Genomic DNA, 19,284 nt, shown 5'->3' on the forward strand with positions numbered 1-19,284 from the left:
AGATCATTCCTAAAATTCTTGTTTTTATCCAATCTTTCTTTTAAACAGTATCACTCTCTTTGTTCTCAATTTGAAATTTATCAAGCAATTATAAAGCATTGCTTATTATCCAATTTGTATTCGGTGTAGAGCTTCAATTTTCTCAAAGTTTCAAATAATATAATAAAATATGATTTATTATCGGAATTCGTGTCAGGTATTATTATTACTTTTATTGGTGTTTTCCTTTCTTTCAATTGTTAAAACAAGAAACTACCTTGCACTGTCGTAAAATATGTGCTCTTTTCCAATAGCATAATAAGTGCTCATATAATTTTGAACTTTAAAATTAAGGATTGAATCAGTACAAGAAGTACAATTTGGATAACGAATGACTTATAATTGATGTTTAGTGGCGTACTGAAGTAAAGGGATTAAGGACTTTGCAACCCCCCTTGAGCAAGGTATTATGCAAAATTAAGCACGTTTATCATATTAGCACGTTTATATATATAAACACTTGATATATTTTATAAACTTGTGTTCCTAAAGCCCCTGAACCCCCTAAACATTTGCGTAGAGTACTGATTGTGTTTCTCTTATTATTTTAACCGTTTTATGCTTTGAACGAAATTTGAAGTGCAGGAACCCTGTGAAGGTGACCACATTTACTATAAAAATTTCTTTAATGGTTCTTAGTTTTTCTTCAAAACAATCAATAACGAACGAAAAATAAATGATTGAGTTTGATTTTAAATCGAAATTTGAAATACCACCAAAAAGTTGGCCCACCCAACCTTATTTTTTAAATGACTCTTAATAATTTTCAAAACAAACTATTTCCTCTTCAAACCAATCAATAAGAAAGGAAAACATGTTATTAGCTTGAGTATTGAATCGATATTTAAAAGCAGAAAAAACAGTATGAAGTTGACCACCAAATGTATCCTGGAAATAGATATATTTTACTGGTTGTTTTGAAACAAGTGATTTTTTCTTCAAAATAAGCAAACCGCCCCGAAACAAATCACCTTCATCAACATTATTTCTTAATTATATTCTTATGTTTTTCGAATCAAATTACTTTTCTTCCAAACAAGCAACAACAAATCCATATCAAACGATTGATTTTGGTCTTGAATCGAAATTTGTAAGTAAAGGAATCAGATTGAATTTGATCACATTCTAAATTTATTTTGTAAATCTCTTTCTCTATTTTTTCGAAACAAGCGATTTGCTCTTAAAATCAACCAATAAGAAACGCTTGGCTTCGGTTTTGATTCGAGACTTTAAAGTGGAGCCAATATGAAATTCCATCACCCATTTCTCTTGAAAAGACTCTTTATGTTTTTCGAAACAGACTATTCTTTTTCAAAATAATTAGTAGCATACGCATATCAAACAATTGATTTTGATTTTCAATCAAAATTTTAAGTGGAGGAACAAGGGTAAATTTGGCCATATACCAACTTTATTTTGTAAACATCTCTTTATGTTTTAAGAAAGATACGATTTTTACTATTTTTCTTCAAAAAAGTCAATAACAAACGAAAAACAAACGATTGGCTTCCGATTTCAATTCGAAATTTGAAAGGAGGCAACTTAACATAGGTGCATTGCTTCGCTTAAAAAAAAAAAAAATCCAAACGCAAATTCTAAGCCTACAGTTTTAAAATTGCAGTTACATGTACATACTTCAACTTAGTATACATAAAAAATTACAGCATTATAAAAATATCAGACAAATAATATTATTTATTCGGTATTGAAAACCTCGAATCAACTATTGGAGTTATTTAGCGTATTTTTTTTAATATCACAAAATTAAAGGTGTATTTATTACGGCATGGATATATTACGCACAATATTTTTATACAATTTGTATATATATATATATATATATATATATATATATATATATATATATATATATACATAATTTTTTAAAAAATAGACCATTTAGAATTATTTATCCTTACAATTTTTTATATCCACAAATTCAAGGTGAGGGATATGCGATATTGATATTTTCAGAAAGTGTTGACCACCCTACAGAGTGTCGATCCTGTGCCGTGTCGATCCTGTGCCGTGTCGATCCTATGCCGTTTCGGTCCTGTGCCGTGTCGATCCTGTGCCGTTTCGGTCCTATGCCGTGTCGGCCCTGTGCCGTGTCGATCCTATGCCGTGTCGATCCTACGCCGTTTCGTTCCTATGCCGTTTCGATCGTATGACGGTTCTCTCCTATATATCCTTGAGAAAATAATTGTTACTTAATATTGCGTAATTATAAAATAATGTATTTTTTATTATTTCGATCGTATGAAAGTTCTGCTGTCGATCCTATGCCGTGTCGATCCTGTGCCGTTTCGGTTCTGTGCCGTGTCGATCCTATGCCGTGTCGATCCTACGCCGTGTCGATCCTATGCCGTGTCGATCCTACCCCGTGTCGATCCTATGCCGTGTCGATCCTATGCCGTGTCGGTCCTGTGCATGTAACCCCGACAGGGGCACACGCACGCAAGAAGGAAGGGATCTACCGGGTCCGGACTTCCCCCAAAACATGGTAACTCGACATACATTATTTTATTTTGTACACTTTCTTAATAAAACTATAGTTGTTTACCAGAGAAATGATTGATGTAGCTGAAGATTTAGTCTTAAGTCTTCATTACCTTAATCTACATACATAATTTCATACCTTCAACTAAGCAAAGAAAGAGAAATTTGAGTATAATAGAAACGACATCCTTTAGGAGTGGTATTACAGAAAACGTTGAAACACGTATAGCTTCTATTTTTAATTAAGAGTCTATATACCGAATTTTACACCTATAACTTACGGGAACTCTTTTACACGACATTTTCTTAGAAGAATAAGAATAAGTGATATTTAAATATATAAAAATCACATATTTTTCGCCTTAGTGGCGAACTTTTGAAAATAGAAGTATTGAAAGTCAAAAATATAGAAACACCCGACCCTAAATATCGCAAGATGTCGGAATCTCGGATATTTAAATATTGAAAAATATAAAATATTTATCAGTCAGTAATATATTTTTACTTCAATATCAATATTTAAAGTATCAAACAATCGATTACTGCATCAAAACATCGTAAAGCCTCAATGGCAGATTCCGGAACTTCAGTGAATTCGAAATTCGCGCCAAAGAGTTTTATAGGAATAAAGGATTTTATAGGGATACATATTTCCAGGACATCAAACTCCCAGTCTTATCAGACCACCCTCTTTCCTCTCCTCGGGATTCATATTAATTAAATTGCAGTGGTCTAGTTGGTCAGAGCGTTGGACTCATGTCCGCGTGGTCCCGGGTTCGATCCCCGGTCATTGCTTCCCTAATTTTCGGTGTCCACCCCAGCGTCGTGAGGCAAAACTTGGGAAGTTCCGTAAATAAAAGTGACGACCACTAGGTCTAGAAAGTTCCCGATATGCCAGTTGGCGATAGGGTGACGCGGCACGCTGACCACGCGTTCGTTGCTACATTGAACGTAGTTCCATCAATCGCTAACAGATGGCGTGGAGGGTCTCAGGCTCACAAATCGGGCCGTTGCGCTAAGTGGTTTGTTTTAAATTGCAGTGATATGTCACTTTTGTGCAGAACACGTTCTTTAGCAAATAGTATCCCCTTAACATTTTGATTTTGTCTTTGTCCAGACAAAATTTCCTGGAAAAAAAACCTGGATAGAGTGTTGTATATGTTAAAAAAACATCACACCTAATCTTACAGTCAAGAGAGACATACGTATTTCGTCCTACATTCTACGCTGATTGCATGTTCTATGGGTTTCACAATAACAGCCAATCAGGTTAGGTCAGTGACGAGAAAAAGTGGCGCTGCCATCGCTATTTTTCTTGACGTCACAAGAAGAGGAGATAGAACCTCCACTCGTTATCAGACTAGCAGCTTTAAAGGAAAAAGTAACGGAAAAACTTAGAGAATAAAACAAATATATTGATTTAAGATTTAAAAAAACTACCATTTTATATGTAAAAAATAATATATATATATGACTTCTTATTTTGTAATTCAAAAGAATACTAGATCACTTTTCCTTTAGCACTTCACAGGTAGGCACTTTCTCGAAATCTCACTCAACTCAATTTCGTCAAAAACTTACCCTCACCTTCCTCGCCCTCACTCTCACAGTCCGTCGTCACCTCTCAACTTCACTCACCTTCATCCCCACGGCCACTCAATACCTCTCACCCTCAATCTCATAAGGGTGCTCACCTATGTTGCACCTTAAACATTATTCTAAAGATTTCTTTACGTCTATGAAGATTCTTGTACGGCTGCCGACCCTGCACACTGTTCTTCTTTCTCTTTTTAATTGGAAATTTTCCAGTACCCCATGCGTCGGTGGACCACCGATGGCCAACTAGCGATATCTCATCAAAAATTGCGACGATCCTCAGTGGCCCCACTTCTATTTTGAAAATTACACCACCAGCACCAGGGACGCGACGAAACGCCAATGAACCACAAAATTACTCCCCCAAAAACATGTTAAATGGCCTATATGCGTGATTTGTTTACATTAAGGAGAGTCTAACAAAGCACTTAAAAAAAGTACTACGGAACGGGCGCGAACCACCAACCTTATGATTACTTGCTGTCTACTCTTACGACTTCACCGCGGAAGCGGTGGAGAAAAACCTTGTTTGTAGAGGGATACATCATTGAGCTCTTTTTAATGTGACCAATCATAGTGCTCGTTTAACCGTTTATATTTGACGATAACCGTTTGGGATCAGATAAAACCCGCTCACCATGTAATTTAATAACAAAATGACGCGTGTCTATTTACTTTATTTCATACTTCTCCCATATTCACTTTATAATGATCGGCGACAGTTGCCATCTAAATTCATACAATTATACGCACTCATCTCAAGATTTTTCACTTTATGATGTAGAAGCAGGGGTTACTCTTGACCCCCGGAGCTCACTGTAGGAACAATTCGTTAGGAAAATATAACATATAATAATGACTGCATGCACATGACTGGCGATAGTTCATGTTGGTTCCTTCGCGATCCTCGGCGACGAAACGAAGGAGCACAAACCAAAATGAAACCCTCGCTGCTACGCAGTGGTAACTTCAACATCCCAACTCTAGATATCTGTTTCGACTCGACGAAACTCTGGCGCCAGTGGCACACTAGCGGCAATCTTTCGACGTGTCCCTATACCGACGATCGACATTTACCAGCAAGTAGGCCACTAGGTGTTAGCGACATTTACGGCATCGGGTAGTTCCGCCCATTGATTTCACGTTTTCGTCCGAGTCAATTATCAGTACATTTCTTGTCTGTTTCAGTTGCTGTAGTATAGAATTATGTTTTCAGAGATTTAAAATATTAAACAAACATCTGTTATTAAAGCACTCAAGAAGAAAAGTGATACGTAAGTTGGTGACTAGAGCAAACTGAAAATTTGTCTCACCTGTAATTCTGGACTAGTATCAAAGTTATAGGCAGACGGTCGTCCTTCTAACGTGGAGAAAGCTACATTGCCACCTGTCAAGGGAGAGATATCCGAATATTCAGACGTACACAATGCACGGGTTTCTTCGCCTAATAATGCATTATTGTCATCTGGAAGTTGATATGTATCTCGGCAGGTAGCACTGAAATAAATAAATAAGTACATACATAAATAAAATAATGATATGATAAAAAAAATAAACCAAGTAAAGTACTTAACGCTACGACGCATGCAAATTTAAGGTGCTAAATTCAACTGGTTGTTGTGTCTGTATTGAGTGCTTCGATCCACAATGCCAGTAGCATACGCAGAATTTCGTCAAGAAAGGGAAGGGGTCAAGCTTCCAAGTTCATATAATTTCAGGCGCTAGTATATACAAGGTTGTTCACTTTATATCCGACTATTTTTGACAGGTACTCACTTTAAGAGATGCCGCGCTGCCATCACCAATCATGTTCTATTGGAGTCCCAGTATTGTGGACTATCACGCGACATCACAGGTTCAATTGCAACAAGCTCCGCCGAAGGACAGGCATGGGAAGTCTGTCCCACTCCTTCTTGCAAGCTTTCCACAGACCATCCAGGGTGCCCAGGCGGCGATATTAAAGACGTCGTTTCACCAGTCCAAATGCTCAAAAATCCATTGGAGTGGCCTCCGGGCTTTTCACAGGAATCTCTTTAAATTGATGACACAAATTGCTAATTCCTCTGCCATTTCCTGATAAAAACCAAGTGATATTTTGGAGGTATCAATAGACAACTCGTCCATATGAATTATCGCCAGGTTCGCGTCCAATCCATACAGTTGTGGGATGTCTCTCTGATAGATAGGTGTCAGAATGTATTATTGAAAGTATCTTGCACTCACCTTCACGTTTTTGTCCACCTTGCGTATCATCAACTTACCCTCATATCCGATTCTCGTGACAACCATAAAGCTACGAGGGAAACTTTCTCTGTACTGACGAACAAAGTTGCTGCGTCCATTGTCGTCAATATCACGGTATGTAATTACCCGAATTGACTAGCAGTACTGAGATGGACATATGATTCATCCCTTATTACAACTTTTTTTTTTTATTTGGAACCCGTCACTTTCCATTTTTTTCAATTTCATACAATTTTCTGCAGTTCATCTTACGTTCGGCAATGTGATGCGGTAGCAGGTGATGTACAGGCCTTCCGCACACATTTCAACCTGAGACGCTTGCGAACTGTTTTGATCACAGTCAACGGTGCAAGGTGGAATCTGTCGCCCATATCACGTTGCATAAGGGATTTTCTTGGCACGCCAATTGACGGATTCCCCTTTGTCCTTCTCCTGATGATTTTCGTGAGTGAATGTTTCTCAAGGGGCACTGTTCTTTCTCTTCTTGAAAGAAAACGTTAGTCCGTTGCCATAGAAACCGCCGTTTCCAGGGCAACAGATAATGTCACGGTTAGCCAATATCGAAAGAAAACGTAAACGAAAAAAAAACGAAGATAAAAAGAGCTAATGTAGAGGAGTCGCTACAATTTAATTCTCTTTTACGAGGACGATTTACGAAACATCGTCTACTAATTGAAATCATGATTATTCTCCAATAAAGTAACTTCCAATAAACCTTTTGTTATTGTTAATTATTCCATATCGGACTCCCGAAGAAAACTCATTGAAACAACTTATTGACCGTGCCAATAGCGACTACTCTGTCATGACTCCGTTTTCTTTCATTTAGAAATAGAAAAGAAAGAGAAGAAAGTAGAAGGGTAAAAGAAGGAGGTAGGAAAAGAAGAAAGAAAAGAAATAGGGTATTTTAATGAGAAACAGATTACTGGATAATTCCGGAAATATAGTAAAAGGTCGGGAAAGTCGTTGAAAGATGAATCATTCTAAATGTTATTAACGACTAATCAATTTTGGAATGCTTCGAAATAGACACATGTTCCCTCATACCACCCAGACCTAGCTCCAGGCACCACGATCGTGGGGTTGCCCAGACCTAGACCTGGGAATGAGAAAAGTGAAATTTAATTCTTTGTACTGTTATTCCAACCGGTAATTGATTACCATCCAGCATCTGGACTCTGTTCTCTAGGATCGACCACACATATGAATTAGCCAAGAAAAAAAAAATCAGACTTATAAACTCAATATAAATTTATGTATCGTATCAACGAGAATTTTAACTTCCTGGAAGAAAGATGTCGTATTTAGGCTCATCCTGCTATTTTTGTTTCACTCCTAGAGCCGATTTAAATTTGTTAGTGGCGGTCTTTCATGACCTAGGTTATTTACCTTAACACACATATTAAAACACGACACATATATTATAGATGTTAATACAACAAATGATATCACTAAAATTACTTAAGTTAAATCTATCATGCATTCACTCGCTCACTCACTCAGGACAGTGTATATATGGTTAAAGGAAACGAACTAACTACAAAGATACAAATAATTTATTACATCCATAGTGAAAAGAAAAGACAAACGAATAATTATGAAGAAAATATTAAAAGCACAAGTTCTTGGTTATATATCAATAGAATACAAAGAGTTATATTTTAGTAAATTTTTATATATTCAATCATATTGACAAATGAAAAAGAAAGAAAAAAAATAATTACATGTATTATATCTTAGGCATGCTAAAGCAAAATTATGATTTGCGACATACGCAAATAAGACACTTATTTCACTTAAAAAAAATATGAACAAAGAGGAAAGAAAAAAAAACTTTTAGGTGTATTAGAACTTATATGAGTCTCTACCTCACATTGGGTAATAAGATATTAATGATTTTGAGCGTTCAAATCACAAATCACGCACTACTCGTAGTGTCCAAAACATTTCGCTCCATTTAACTTAGTTTGTGTTTATTTATATATCTATATATATATCTAACTATTGGTTTACAAAAACCATTCATCGTCTATACTTGGTTTATAACTTTTAACAGTTTATATCTGCAATCGCACACTGCTACGTCTATACCCATCTAGGGATTTCGAAAAATCACTTTCGCCAGAGGATGTTTCTCCTCTTAGACGGTCCATTTCCAAACTTATTAATTGGATAGTTTTAAGTTATTTATTCAACACTGGGACACGTCATGAGACCTTTCCTTTAGATCACTTTCGTATATATTTATACATGGTTCGAAGTTAAAAAAAAAATGATCTTCCACAGGTGTACGGAGTATGATGGTTCAAATTGAGGATAAAAAAAAACTGGTCAAGTCACAGGATACATATGCAGGTGAGAAGGATTCAAGGTACACTTTCCACAATGGTTTTTGGTTGGTAGATCAGAGATAATATTCGTTATGATGTGGGTTACGTTTAGACCTGCCGTTACTTTTCAATACATGTCATTACATAATTACAGAGGTTATTAATTACATTTATTCAAAAGAAAAGGAAAATTACTTGAGTGGACGGCGGTATTCTTGACAAAATCTACATTCTTATATACGTCGGAAAACTTACTAGTAAGCTATAGCAACCAATACACGTTTAGGGGGACAGACACGAGCGCTCTTACATATATTCATAATACATTTAATATCATACTTTTACTTTAAAATCATATTCACATACTAATTACATATACATTTCGCCGTATTCATTTCTCTCTCTATATATATATATTTATATATTTATATTCAATAAATGCGCACACATTTACATTAATCACCCCCAACAATAAAATTTTTACAAGGTTGCAAACATTGTCCCAAAACAAATGACTTCCGACATTACATATGAAAAAAGAAAATCGCTTTTCTACCTGATACCGCGCATCTATAAATTTTTTCACTTTTATATATTCAATTCGTGCTTAAATAATGAAAAAAAAACTGTGAGGCAGGCACCTAACACAGAGCATTTCTAAAGATATAACTAGATAAACCAAAGTACAATTTCTGGGCCCAGGTTAACTACAAAGTAATCGAAAACCAAAACAGAAAGGAAAGTGACCAATGGATCAAAAAAAAACTTAAGAGGAACGACGGTGAAAGAACGTAATCGAAGTGTCGTCAAATACTAAGTCTTTGTTCATTTCAGCGATAGGTCAAAATGTGATGGAGGACCCAATCATTATCTACTCCATTCATGAATCGTGTCTTGCAACGTCTCAGCTGGTAATTTCAGATCAGAGTTGTACGTTAAATAAATTGTAAGCAACAAGTTCAAAATCGGGGGGGGGGAGAAGGTTGAAATTAAAAAAAAAACTTGAAGAAATGAAGACAGAGAGAGAGATAGAGAAGAAGGAAGACGAAGAATAGGGGCGCCAAAGACTTAAGTGAGAAATAACTAACGCTACAAAGATAGAAGTCGAATTTCGCTCTCAACAAAATCCATAGCCAAAATATTCTTAACATGCCAAAAGGGTAGTCTACTCAAATACGTAGACTCAAGGGGCGCCCTGCTGCCAAGGATGCAAGTTCTGTGTCCATCAGATCCCAATCCCACAAGAGTTTGCTTGTAAGATTGAAATCCGATCCCCGTATCCGGCCCAGACCAGCAGGATAAAAGGAGAGGGGGGAAAGAGACAAGGTAACTGCGTCCCCAATTTTGAAATCTCTAAATAAAAAAAAAAATATTCGACCCCTTAGAAAAACTAAGAAGGTTCGAGGACAGTAATGAAACTAGAATAGAAGTATTATCTAAGATATCCCTAACTAATGATTTGCCGAAATAAAAAAAAATTAAATAAACTGAATTTTGGATCGGTGATTTCTATTCCAAACCTCACCGATAGCTACCCTGCGCAGACACGCCACAGTCTGGGATGTCGTTAATTTCCCTCGTCTAATTAAACTAAGAAAAGAAATGAAAATACTTAAAGGGACTAGGGGTCGACATCCGGGTACGCGAATAATAAATTTCAATAATTAATTGTTTTGATTCTGTAACCCTATCAGAGCTGTCGCCTCCATGAACATTGTAAGCTAGCCCGAGTAGGTAACGTGGGAAAAAAAAATCTCACGGAGCAGGATATTCTATTTTAAAACCGACCAGAAGATATGATTCACTACAGCCCTGTTGTATAACTACTATTGTCTTTTCATAATTTATTATTCAATATGTCTAGTCAACGATTATATGATGCTACCCCTTCTATCAGATGGTATTACTATGGTTGATTATTATTATAACACATTAAACTACAAAGTATTACCATAGTCCGACTATATATCGCCCTCCGGTCCGCGTGATATTATGGTGCAGGGGTCAGAACCTGAGATGTTTGTAGCTACACGTATCTATTCAATATCTATATATCAACACACGGCGAAGTATTCACTGGGCTACTATATATTTTAAACTATATGGGTGTCCTATATTCTATATTCATTTACTACAATATTCATATAATTTATATTCATATTCACATTAATATTCATTTGCCACGACGCTATATTCTACAAACACCCTGTTTCCTCTATCTACGCCCAGCCTATATACGCATTTCATCCTAACACTTTAAAATATATAATCACTACAAACATTTCCCATTCCGATCACCGCACGACAACCTCACTCGAACTCAAGACTCTTTCATCCCACACACAATACTATGTAATACTCGGTAGCTTTATTAAGAAGAAAGAAAAAAAATCCTACGTATGTTCACTGAAAATAGAATTATCTGCGATAATGTTTAATGTTTATAAAATTCTGCAGCAACAATGTACTTCTGCAGCCACGAAGAAAAATGAACATTTAATATAATTTCAAAGCGAAGAACTAGCATCATATCGCCCGACTTCTGTTAAAAATTTACGTATTGTTTATTTATTTAAGTATTTCGATTTCTAGACTAGGCAGAGTGTTGAAATTTTCAGAATATATTAATTTTGGGGCACTTGACCTAACTGTACATTCATATGGGCTGTGAATTATACCTTCTAGGTTTTATTTCGGAAAGAAAGGTCAATTTCATGAAATCTAAATCACTAAGCACCTCGACAGAAGAATGGCGGTTAGTACTGACTTTTGACACTAGGGCAAGCGACGATATAATCAACCCTTGAACAACGGAATGTGACCTTGTACACGGAATTATTATACTATATTACGTTCACTTAATGACGGAGTAATAAAAATTTATCGCATAGTAAATACTACACTGTCCGTATTTAATTATCTCACACACTCTTTCATCACTTAACTACCACTACCACTGATACTACATTACAAATATACACATACTACTTAAACTACAAGACACATCATGCCAATACACACCAATTATCACTATCATTAATACATGTTGTACTGATAAATACACACAGAAAACATTAATATTTTACCATTTTAAATCGGCTCTATGAAAGGAAAGAAAGGAACAGGGCCAACTGGCCCTTGTTTTCACTGAATCACATTCTTAAGTGTTTAATCAATGCCCCCGAGGGGACGTATCGAAGTATTAGCTAACAATAGGACCCCTGCCCTGAAGGGGCAGGAACCCGGAAACAAACTAAATGTTCAACTCATCCCGCTGGAAGCCGTACTCCCAATTTGGGAGTCAGATAGGAGCCCTTACTGTAAATTTACACGTACATTGTGATTACTATTCTAACTACAACAAAATTAAATACCGCCATGTATGCTAAAAAAAAATCACTCGCTACCTACATAAACAAATCTATATATGGACAGGTCTTACGTAACTCGAAAGGAAATAACTTTAAGGATAAAAATATTTTAAGGGGAAAACACTACTCTTCCGAAACTGTCTGTGGATATTTAAGAACCACTAGCAAACTGATGCACTTCGTGGACCCTGTCCATCACTATCTATATCTGCACCTCCTATTTCAGCTTTTTTAAAACCAGTTTTACTATGGAATTTAAGAGTTCATGGCTCCTCGAGACTTCCAGAGATTTTAGAGGTTAAAAAACTCCCAAATATTACCTTGTTTGTAATTTCTCTCACTCCTTTCGACTTTTAAGTTAGACGAACAAAAACCAGTGTCTTCAGTAGCACTTTCCGGCGTGGAATCGAATAATTGCGCCCTAATATCATAGCGTGGGTTTATCAGCCAATCAAAACTAAGCATTTTGGCGGTGGGGCTTTGAAACGAATAAAATTTGGTAAAATCTGGATTAAACTAGATTTTAGAAGGACCTAGGTATCTAAAAGAGAGGTGAAGGGTGGTCCTGAAAATTCTGTCGAATTTTAGATTGGTTATTTGATCTGGAAAGTTCCGTCCAATAGTGGATCTATATTTTCAGATAGCACTGACACCGTAAGAATTGTAATAATCCATTTACATATACATATACAAGACTTATAACTAATTTAATATATAAATAAAGATATTGATTCCCAAAACTATAATTCCTAATGAATTTTTTACAGTTTTCCATGTTAATTTGAAATAGAATAATAAACAATATTACGAATTATATGAACAGCCAGAAATTTTTTGTTAAACGTCAGGTACAGTCGGTGCAAAAAATTTCGGGCACCCTCCTATTAAGAACATAATATCATTAGACTGTAATGGCATATTACAGTTCCCCGGCGTCGTTAAAAAAAATTTTGTTTGAATAACAAAATTTTGTTGAATAGAATTAACATGTATTAATACTAATAAACTAACTACTCACTCATACACTCATACACTCAAATGAGACAGTGTAACATTCACTTTGGGTATTGAGATAGAAGTTCCCGTTTTTTGTCCTCAGTACAGTTGAAAAGCTTAAGATTTTGGAAATTGTGAGTTCACCTTTTAGGTAGCAGGAAAACACGAGGTAACCAGTTCGCAATGTTCCCATCAAACGTGGAAAAACGTTTAATATCCCGGAGGGAAACTTTAGAGCTTATATTTGGTCTAGGAATTAATTCGTGCGGTTGGTACGCACACATTGAAGCTGTAGTACAAACACAAAATACATAAATACCTTAAGAAAAATATTGTCCATTGCTAGCCACCACTTTCACCCATCTGTCAGGCAATGTACGGATTCCGTGGCGAAAGAAGTCCTCATCCTTGGAAGCGATCCAGTCAGAGACCCATGTTTCGATATCTTCTGAAGAAGTAAACCGCTGTCTAATCAAATCGTTGTTCATGCAATCGAACAAGTAGTAGTCCGAAGGAGCAACGTCTGGTGAATACGGCGGGTGGGGTAAAACTTCCCATCCGACATTTTCTAAATAGGTTTTGACCGGTTTTACGACATGTGGGCGAGCGTTATCATGTTGAACAATAAGTTTATCATGTCTGTTCTCCCATTCTGGTCGTGCTCTGGCCAGAGCTTGCTTCAAACGCATTAATTGTCGTCGATAACGTTCTCCATTCATAGTTTCACCCGGTTGCAGCAGCTTATAGTACACCACACCTTTCATATCCCACCATATGCACAGCATAACCTTTGCACAGTGAATATCTCGTTTTGGTTGTGATGGACCTGGTTCACCTGGTTTCACCCAGGCCTTTTTTCGTTTAGGGTTCTCGTAATGGATCCACTTCTCATCACCCGTAATAATTCGATGCAGAAACCCCTTTCTGCCCTGTCGTTGAAGCAGCAATTCGCAAATGGTTTTTCGTCTTTCAACGTCTCTGTCTTTCAATTCATGTGGAACCCAATGTGACATCTTTTGAATCATTCCCATGGCTTTCAAGCGTTTGGAGACTGTTGTTTGATCAACGCCTAATGCTGCTGCAAGTTGTTCCTGCGTTTGACACGAATCCTGCTCGAGCAATGCTGTCAATTCTTCGTCTTGAAATTTTTTTTGGCTGTCCAGCTCGCTCTTGGTCTGCCAAGCCGAAATCACCACTTCTAAACCGTGCAAACCACTTCTGACACGTTCGCTCAGCTAGAGCATGGTCACCATACACTTCCACCAAAATACAATGACTTTCAGTCGCACTTTTCTGCATGTTAAAGTAATGCAGCAGGACACCCCGCAAAAACACTTTATCAGGCACAAATTGCGCCATGTTCACTTAACTACAAACTGGTGTTGTTGACGCTTTAATCCACTGCCCTATACTACGAACGATACGCGATGACAGGGGTTTGCAACACATGTGTGGATACACGGAACTGTGGGACGCTCCGTTCGTTGCGCCATCTCTTGTCCACCCGCACGAATTAATTCCTAGACCAAATACTAACATAAGTAGGGGAATTGTTACTGGGAATTAACATATTATCCTGCACAATCGGAGTCGTCACTGGATTTACCACCGACGACGTCGTAGCGGTGTTATAATTACCCATGTAAGTGAAAGGGATTTTGTTGGTCGTATTGAACATGTTGGGCTCCATCCCCGGACCAATCGCACCCATGAACAACGACTCAGAATGGCACCCATCTCCTCTTCCCGGCAACACGCTATGTGATTGTATACCTCCATGTAAGGAGGGAGCACTCACGCTAGTGACCGTAGTCGTCACAACACTCGACTGATTCGGCACACTATTAGAATTGAACCACGACTTTGGTTCTGACCGATGCATGGGGTAGTGCGTCGCAATATCCCGTGCATCAACCGACATTAAATTTTCTTTTCCTGCGCTACATGTAGTTGTTATCGCAGGTAATATTTCTGAGAAATCGCTACCGGGGAAAGGATAGGTTACCTCTGGTTTTCCGCAACTAGGTTTCGTTATTTCTCTTTGAATATTTACTATTTCGTTCTGAATTTTCGAAATTTTTTGGTCAGTCATTTCCAGTTTGGTTTCTAATGATAAGTCTGACAAGGTTGACTTTAAACTATCAATTTCGGCCTGCTGTGTTTCTAGTTTATTGTCGATTTTATGCAATTTGGTATCCATTTGTTCGATTTCAGAATGTACATGATCTAATTTACCCTCAGTCTCCTGCTGAAATTGCTTTAGGGACTGTTGAGCCTCGCATCTGACCAAATCGATGTCAGTAGACGTTTGCTCCCTCAATTTGTTTATTGAGGAAGCGAAGTCTACACATATATTATCTATTTTGTGAGTTAATACCTCAAATCGAGCTTCTGTTTCTCGGTTCGAGGCATCTATTTTTTCATTCATTTCCCGGCTATTCTTATTCATTTCGCGTCTCATTTCCAGGCTATTTTCGTTCATTTCGCGTCTCATTTCCTGGCTGTTTTCATTTATTTCGCGTCTCATTTCCAGTAGCATTTGTTGCAACGAAAGGAGGAGAGCGTCATTATTAGACGACCCAGTCTTCCTTTGCTTCTCTTTGGGTTTATCACCACTTGGATCCCCATCTCTTTCATCATCATCGAGGTCAGATATCTCCACTGGAGATATTTGGCCTCGGTTCTTCGGGGTACTATACCCTCGCTCACCATCCGAATCGGGATGTTCATTTTCTTTTTCAGAGGATAAACTCATGGGTTCACGCGACTGGTGGAGCTTCCCCTCACATTCTTTGCAGTATTTAACTATTTCACCAGCCCGGACCTTTTCTGCATTTTCAGCAGTATCCTCTAAATTAATACAACTGAAATGTATCCATTTCAGCCCACATTCGTGACACCTCACTAGCCTACGAGAGACGCGAGCTCTTTTCTCACTACTTTCTAATGTACATTGTGTACATGAGACTTCCGCGTTCTCGTGTGATACGACTTCTCTATTGGTTGTCATAGCTTCGACCCAAAAAGACACAATATAAACACATGCAATTATATCCTTATAACCTAACAATACTTATTAATCAGGTACTATTCATAAATTAAGGGACTCCTATCTAATTCCCTCCTTGGGTCAACTTCCAGCATTTTCAAATTTAGAAGTCACTTTAGCAAATTCCTTCATTTCCCCCTTTCTACAGAGAGAGACAAAGATAGCAGAACAGCCAATGACTATGATTATTTAATCCCACTATAACCTTTTAATTATGCACCTTTTGTGGCCAAGTCAATATGTGCTCGATCCTAAACAGTGTTTAATAAATAATTTCAGATTCGTTACCAGGGAAAACAATTGTTTCCATGGTAACTGTCCGATGTCAACGGTCGCCAAAATTGAAAGAAAACCTTAGTCCGTTGCCATAGAAACCGCCGTTTCCAGGGCAACAGATAATGTCACGGTTAGCCAATATCGAAAGAAAACGTAAACGAAAAAAAAACGAAGATAAAAAGAGCTAATGTAGAGGAGTCGCTACAATTTAATTCTCTTTTACGAGGACGATTTACGAAACATCGTCTACTAATTGAAATCATGATTATTCTCCAATAAAGTAACTTCCAATAAACCTTTTGTTATTGTTAATTATTCCATATCGGACTCCCGAAGAAAACTCATTGAAACAACTTATTGACCGTGCCAATAGCGACTACTCTGTCATGACTCCGTTTTCTTTCATTTAGAAATAGAAAAGAAAGAGAAGAAAGTAGAAGGGTAAAAGAAGGAGGTAGGAAAAGAAGAAAGAAAAGAAATAGGGTATTTTAATGAGAAACAGATTACTGGATAATTCCGGAAATATAGTAAAAGGTCGGGAAAGTCGTTGAAAGATGAATCATTCTAAATGTTATTAACGACTAATCAATTTTGGAATGCTTCGAAATAGACACATGTTCCCTCATACCACCCAGACCTAGCTCCAGGCACCACGATCGTGAGGTTGCCCAGACCTAGACCTGGGAATGAGAAAAGTGAAATTTAATTCTTTGTACTGTTATTCCAACCGGTAATTGATTACCATCCAGCATCTGGACTCTGTTCTCTAGGATCGACCACACATATGAATTAGCCAAGAAAAAAAAAATCAGACTTATAAACTCAATATAAATTTATGTATCGTATCAACGAGAATTTTAACTTCCTGGAAGAAAGATGTCGTATTTAGGCTCATCCTGCTATTTTTGTTTCACTCCTAGAGCCGATTTAAATTTGTTAGTGGCGGTCTTTCATGACCTAGGTTATTTACCTTAACACACATATTAAAACACGACACATATATTATAGATGTTAATACAACAAATGATATCACTAAAATTACTTAAGTTAAATCTATCATGCATTCACTCGCTCACTCACTCAGGACAGTGTATATATGGTTAAAGGAAACGAACTAACTACAAAGATACAAATAATTTATTACATCCATAGTGAAAAGAAAAGACAAACGAATAATTATGAAGAAAATATTAAAAGCACAAGTTCTTGGTTATATATCAATAGAATACAAAGAGTTATATTTTAGTAAATTTTTATATATTCAATCATATTGACAAATGAAAAAGTAAGAAAAAAAAATAATTACATGTATTATATCTTAGGCATGCTAAAGCAAAATTATGATTTGCGACATACGCAAATAAGACACTTATTTCACTTAAAAAAAATATGAACAAAGAGGAAAGAAAAAAAACTTTTAGGTGTATTAGAACTTATATGAGTCTCTACCTCACATTGGGTAATAAGATATTAATGATTTTGAGCGTTCAAATCACAAATCACGCACTACTCGTAGTGTCCAAAACATTTCGCTCCATTTAACTTAGTTTGTGTTTATTTATATATCTATATATATATCTAACTATTGGTTTACAAAAACCATTCATCGTCTATACTTGGTTTATAACTTTTAACAGTTTATATCTGCAATCGCACACTGCTACGTCTATACCCATCTAGGGATTTCGAAAAATCACTTTCGCCAGAGGATGTTTCTCCTCTTAGACGGTCCATTTCCAAACTTATTAATTGGATAGTTTTAAGTTATTTATTCAACACTGGGACACGTCATGAGACCTTTCCTTTAGATCACTTTCGTATATATTTATACATGGTTCGAAGTTAAAAAAAAATGATCTTCCACAGGTGTACGGAGTATGATGGTTCAAATTGAGGATAAAAAAAAACTGGTCAAGTCACAGGATACATATGCAGGTGAGAAGGATTCAAGGTACACTTTCCACAATGGTTTTTGGTTGGTAGATCAGGGATAATATTCGTTATGATGTGGGTTACGTTTAGACCTGCCGTTACTTTTCAATACATGCCATTACATAATTACAGAGGTTATTAATTACATTTATTCAAAAGAAAAGGAAAATTACTTGAGTGGACGGCGGTATTCTTGACAAAATCTACATTCTTATATACGTCGGAAAACTTACTAGTAAACTATAGCAACCAATACACGTTTAGGGGGACAGACACGAGCGCTCTTACATATATTCATAATACATTTAATATCATACTTTTACTTTAAAATCATATTCACATACTAATTACATATACATTTCGCCATATTCATTTCTCTCTCTATATATATATATTTATATATTTATATTCAATAAATGCGCACACATTTACATTAATCACCCCCAACAATAAAATTTTTACAAGGTTGCAAACATTGTCCCAAAACAAATGACTTCCGACATTACATATGAAAAAAGAAAATCGCTTTTCTACCTGATACCGCGCATCTATAAATTTTTTCACTTTTATATATTCAATTCGTGCTTAAATAATGAAAAAAAAACTTTGTGAGGCAGGCACCTAACACAGAGCATTTCTAAAGATATAACTAGATAAACCAAAGTACAATTTCTGGGCCCAGGTTAACTACAAAGTAATCGAAAACCAAAACAGAAAGGAAAGTGACCAATGGATCAAAAAAAACTTAAGAGGAACGACGGTGAAAGAACGTAATCGAAGTGTCGTCAAATACTAAGTCTTTGTTCATTTCAGCGATAGGTCAAAATGTGATGGAGGACCCAATCATTATCTACTCCATTCATGAATCGTGTCTTGCAACGTCTCAGCTGGTAATTTCAGATCAGAGTTGTACGTTAAATAAATTGTAAGCAACAAGTTCAAAATCGGGGGG

General features: G+C 36.6%; 1 protein-coding gene across 1 annotated transcript in view; it reads right to left on the minus strand.

Annotated features, from left to right (window-relative positions):
• LanB2 (laminin subunit gamma-1) overlaps nucleotides 1–19,284 on the minus strand; it is a 488,424-nt gene that overhangs the window by 261,750 nt on the left and 207,390 nt on the right. The window contains exon 4 of the mRNA XM_081764904.1: nucleotides 5,448–5,631. Coding sequence (XP_081621030.1) covers nucleotides 5,448–5,631 — 184 coding nt within the window. The remainder of the gene's footprint in view (nucleotides 1–5,447; nucleotides 5,632–19,284) is intronic.

This window comes from Thermobia domestica, chromosome 7, assembly GCF_964235325.1.
Source record: "Thermobia domestica chromosome 7, izTheDome1.hap1.1, whole genome shotgun sequence".
Taxonomy (NCBI): domain Eukaryota; kingdom Metazoa; phylum Arthropoda; class Insecta; order Zygentoma; family Lepismatidae; genus Thermobia; species Thermobia domestica.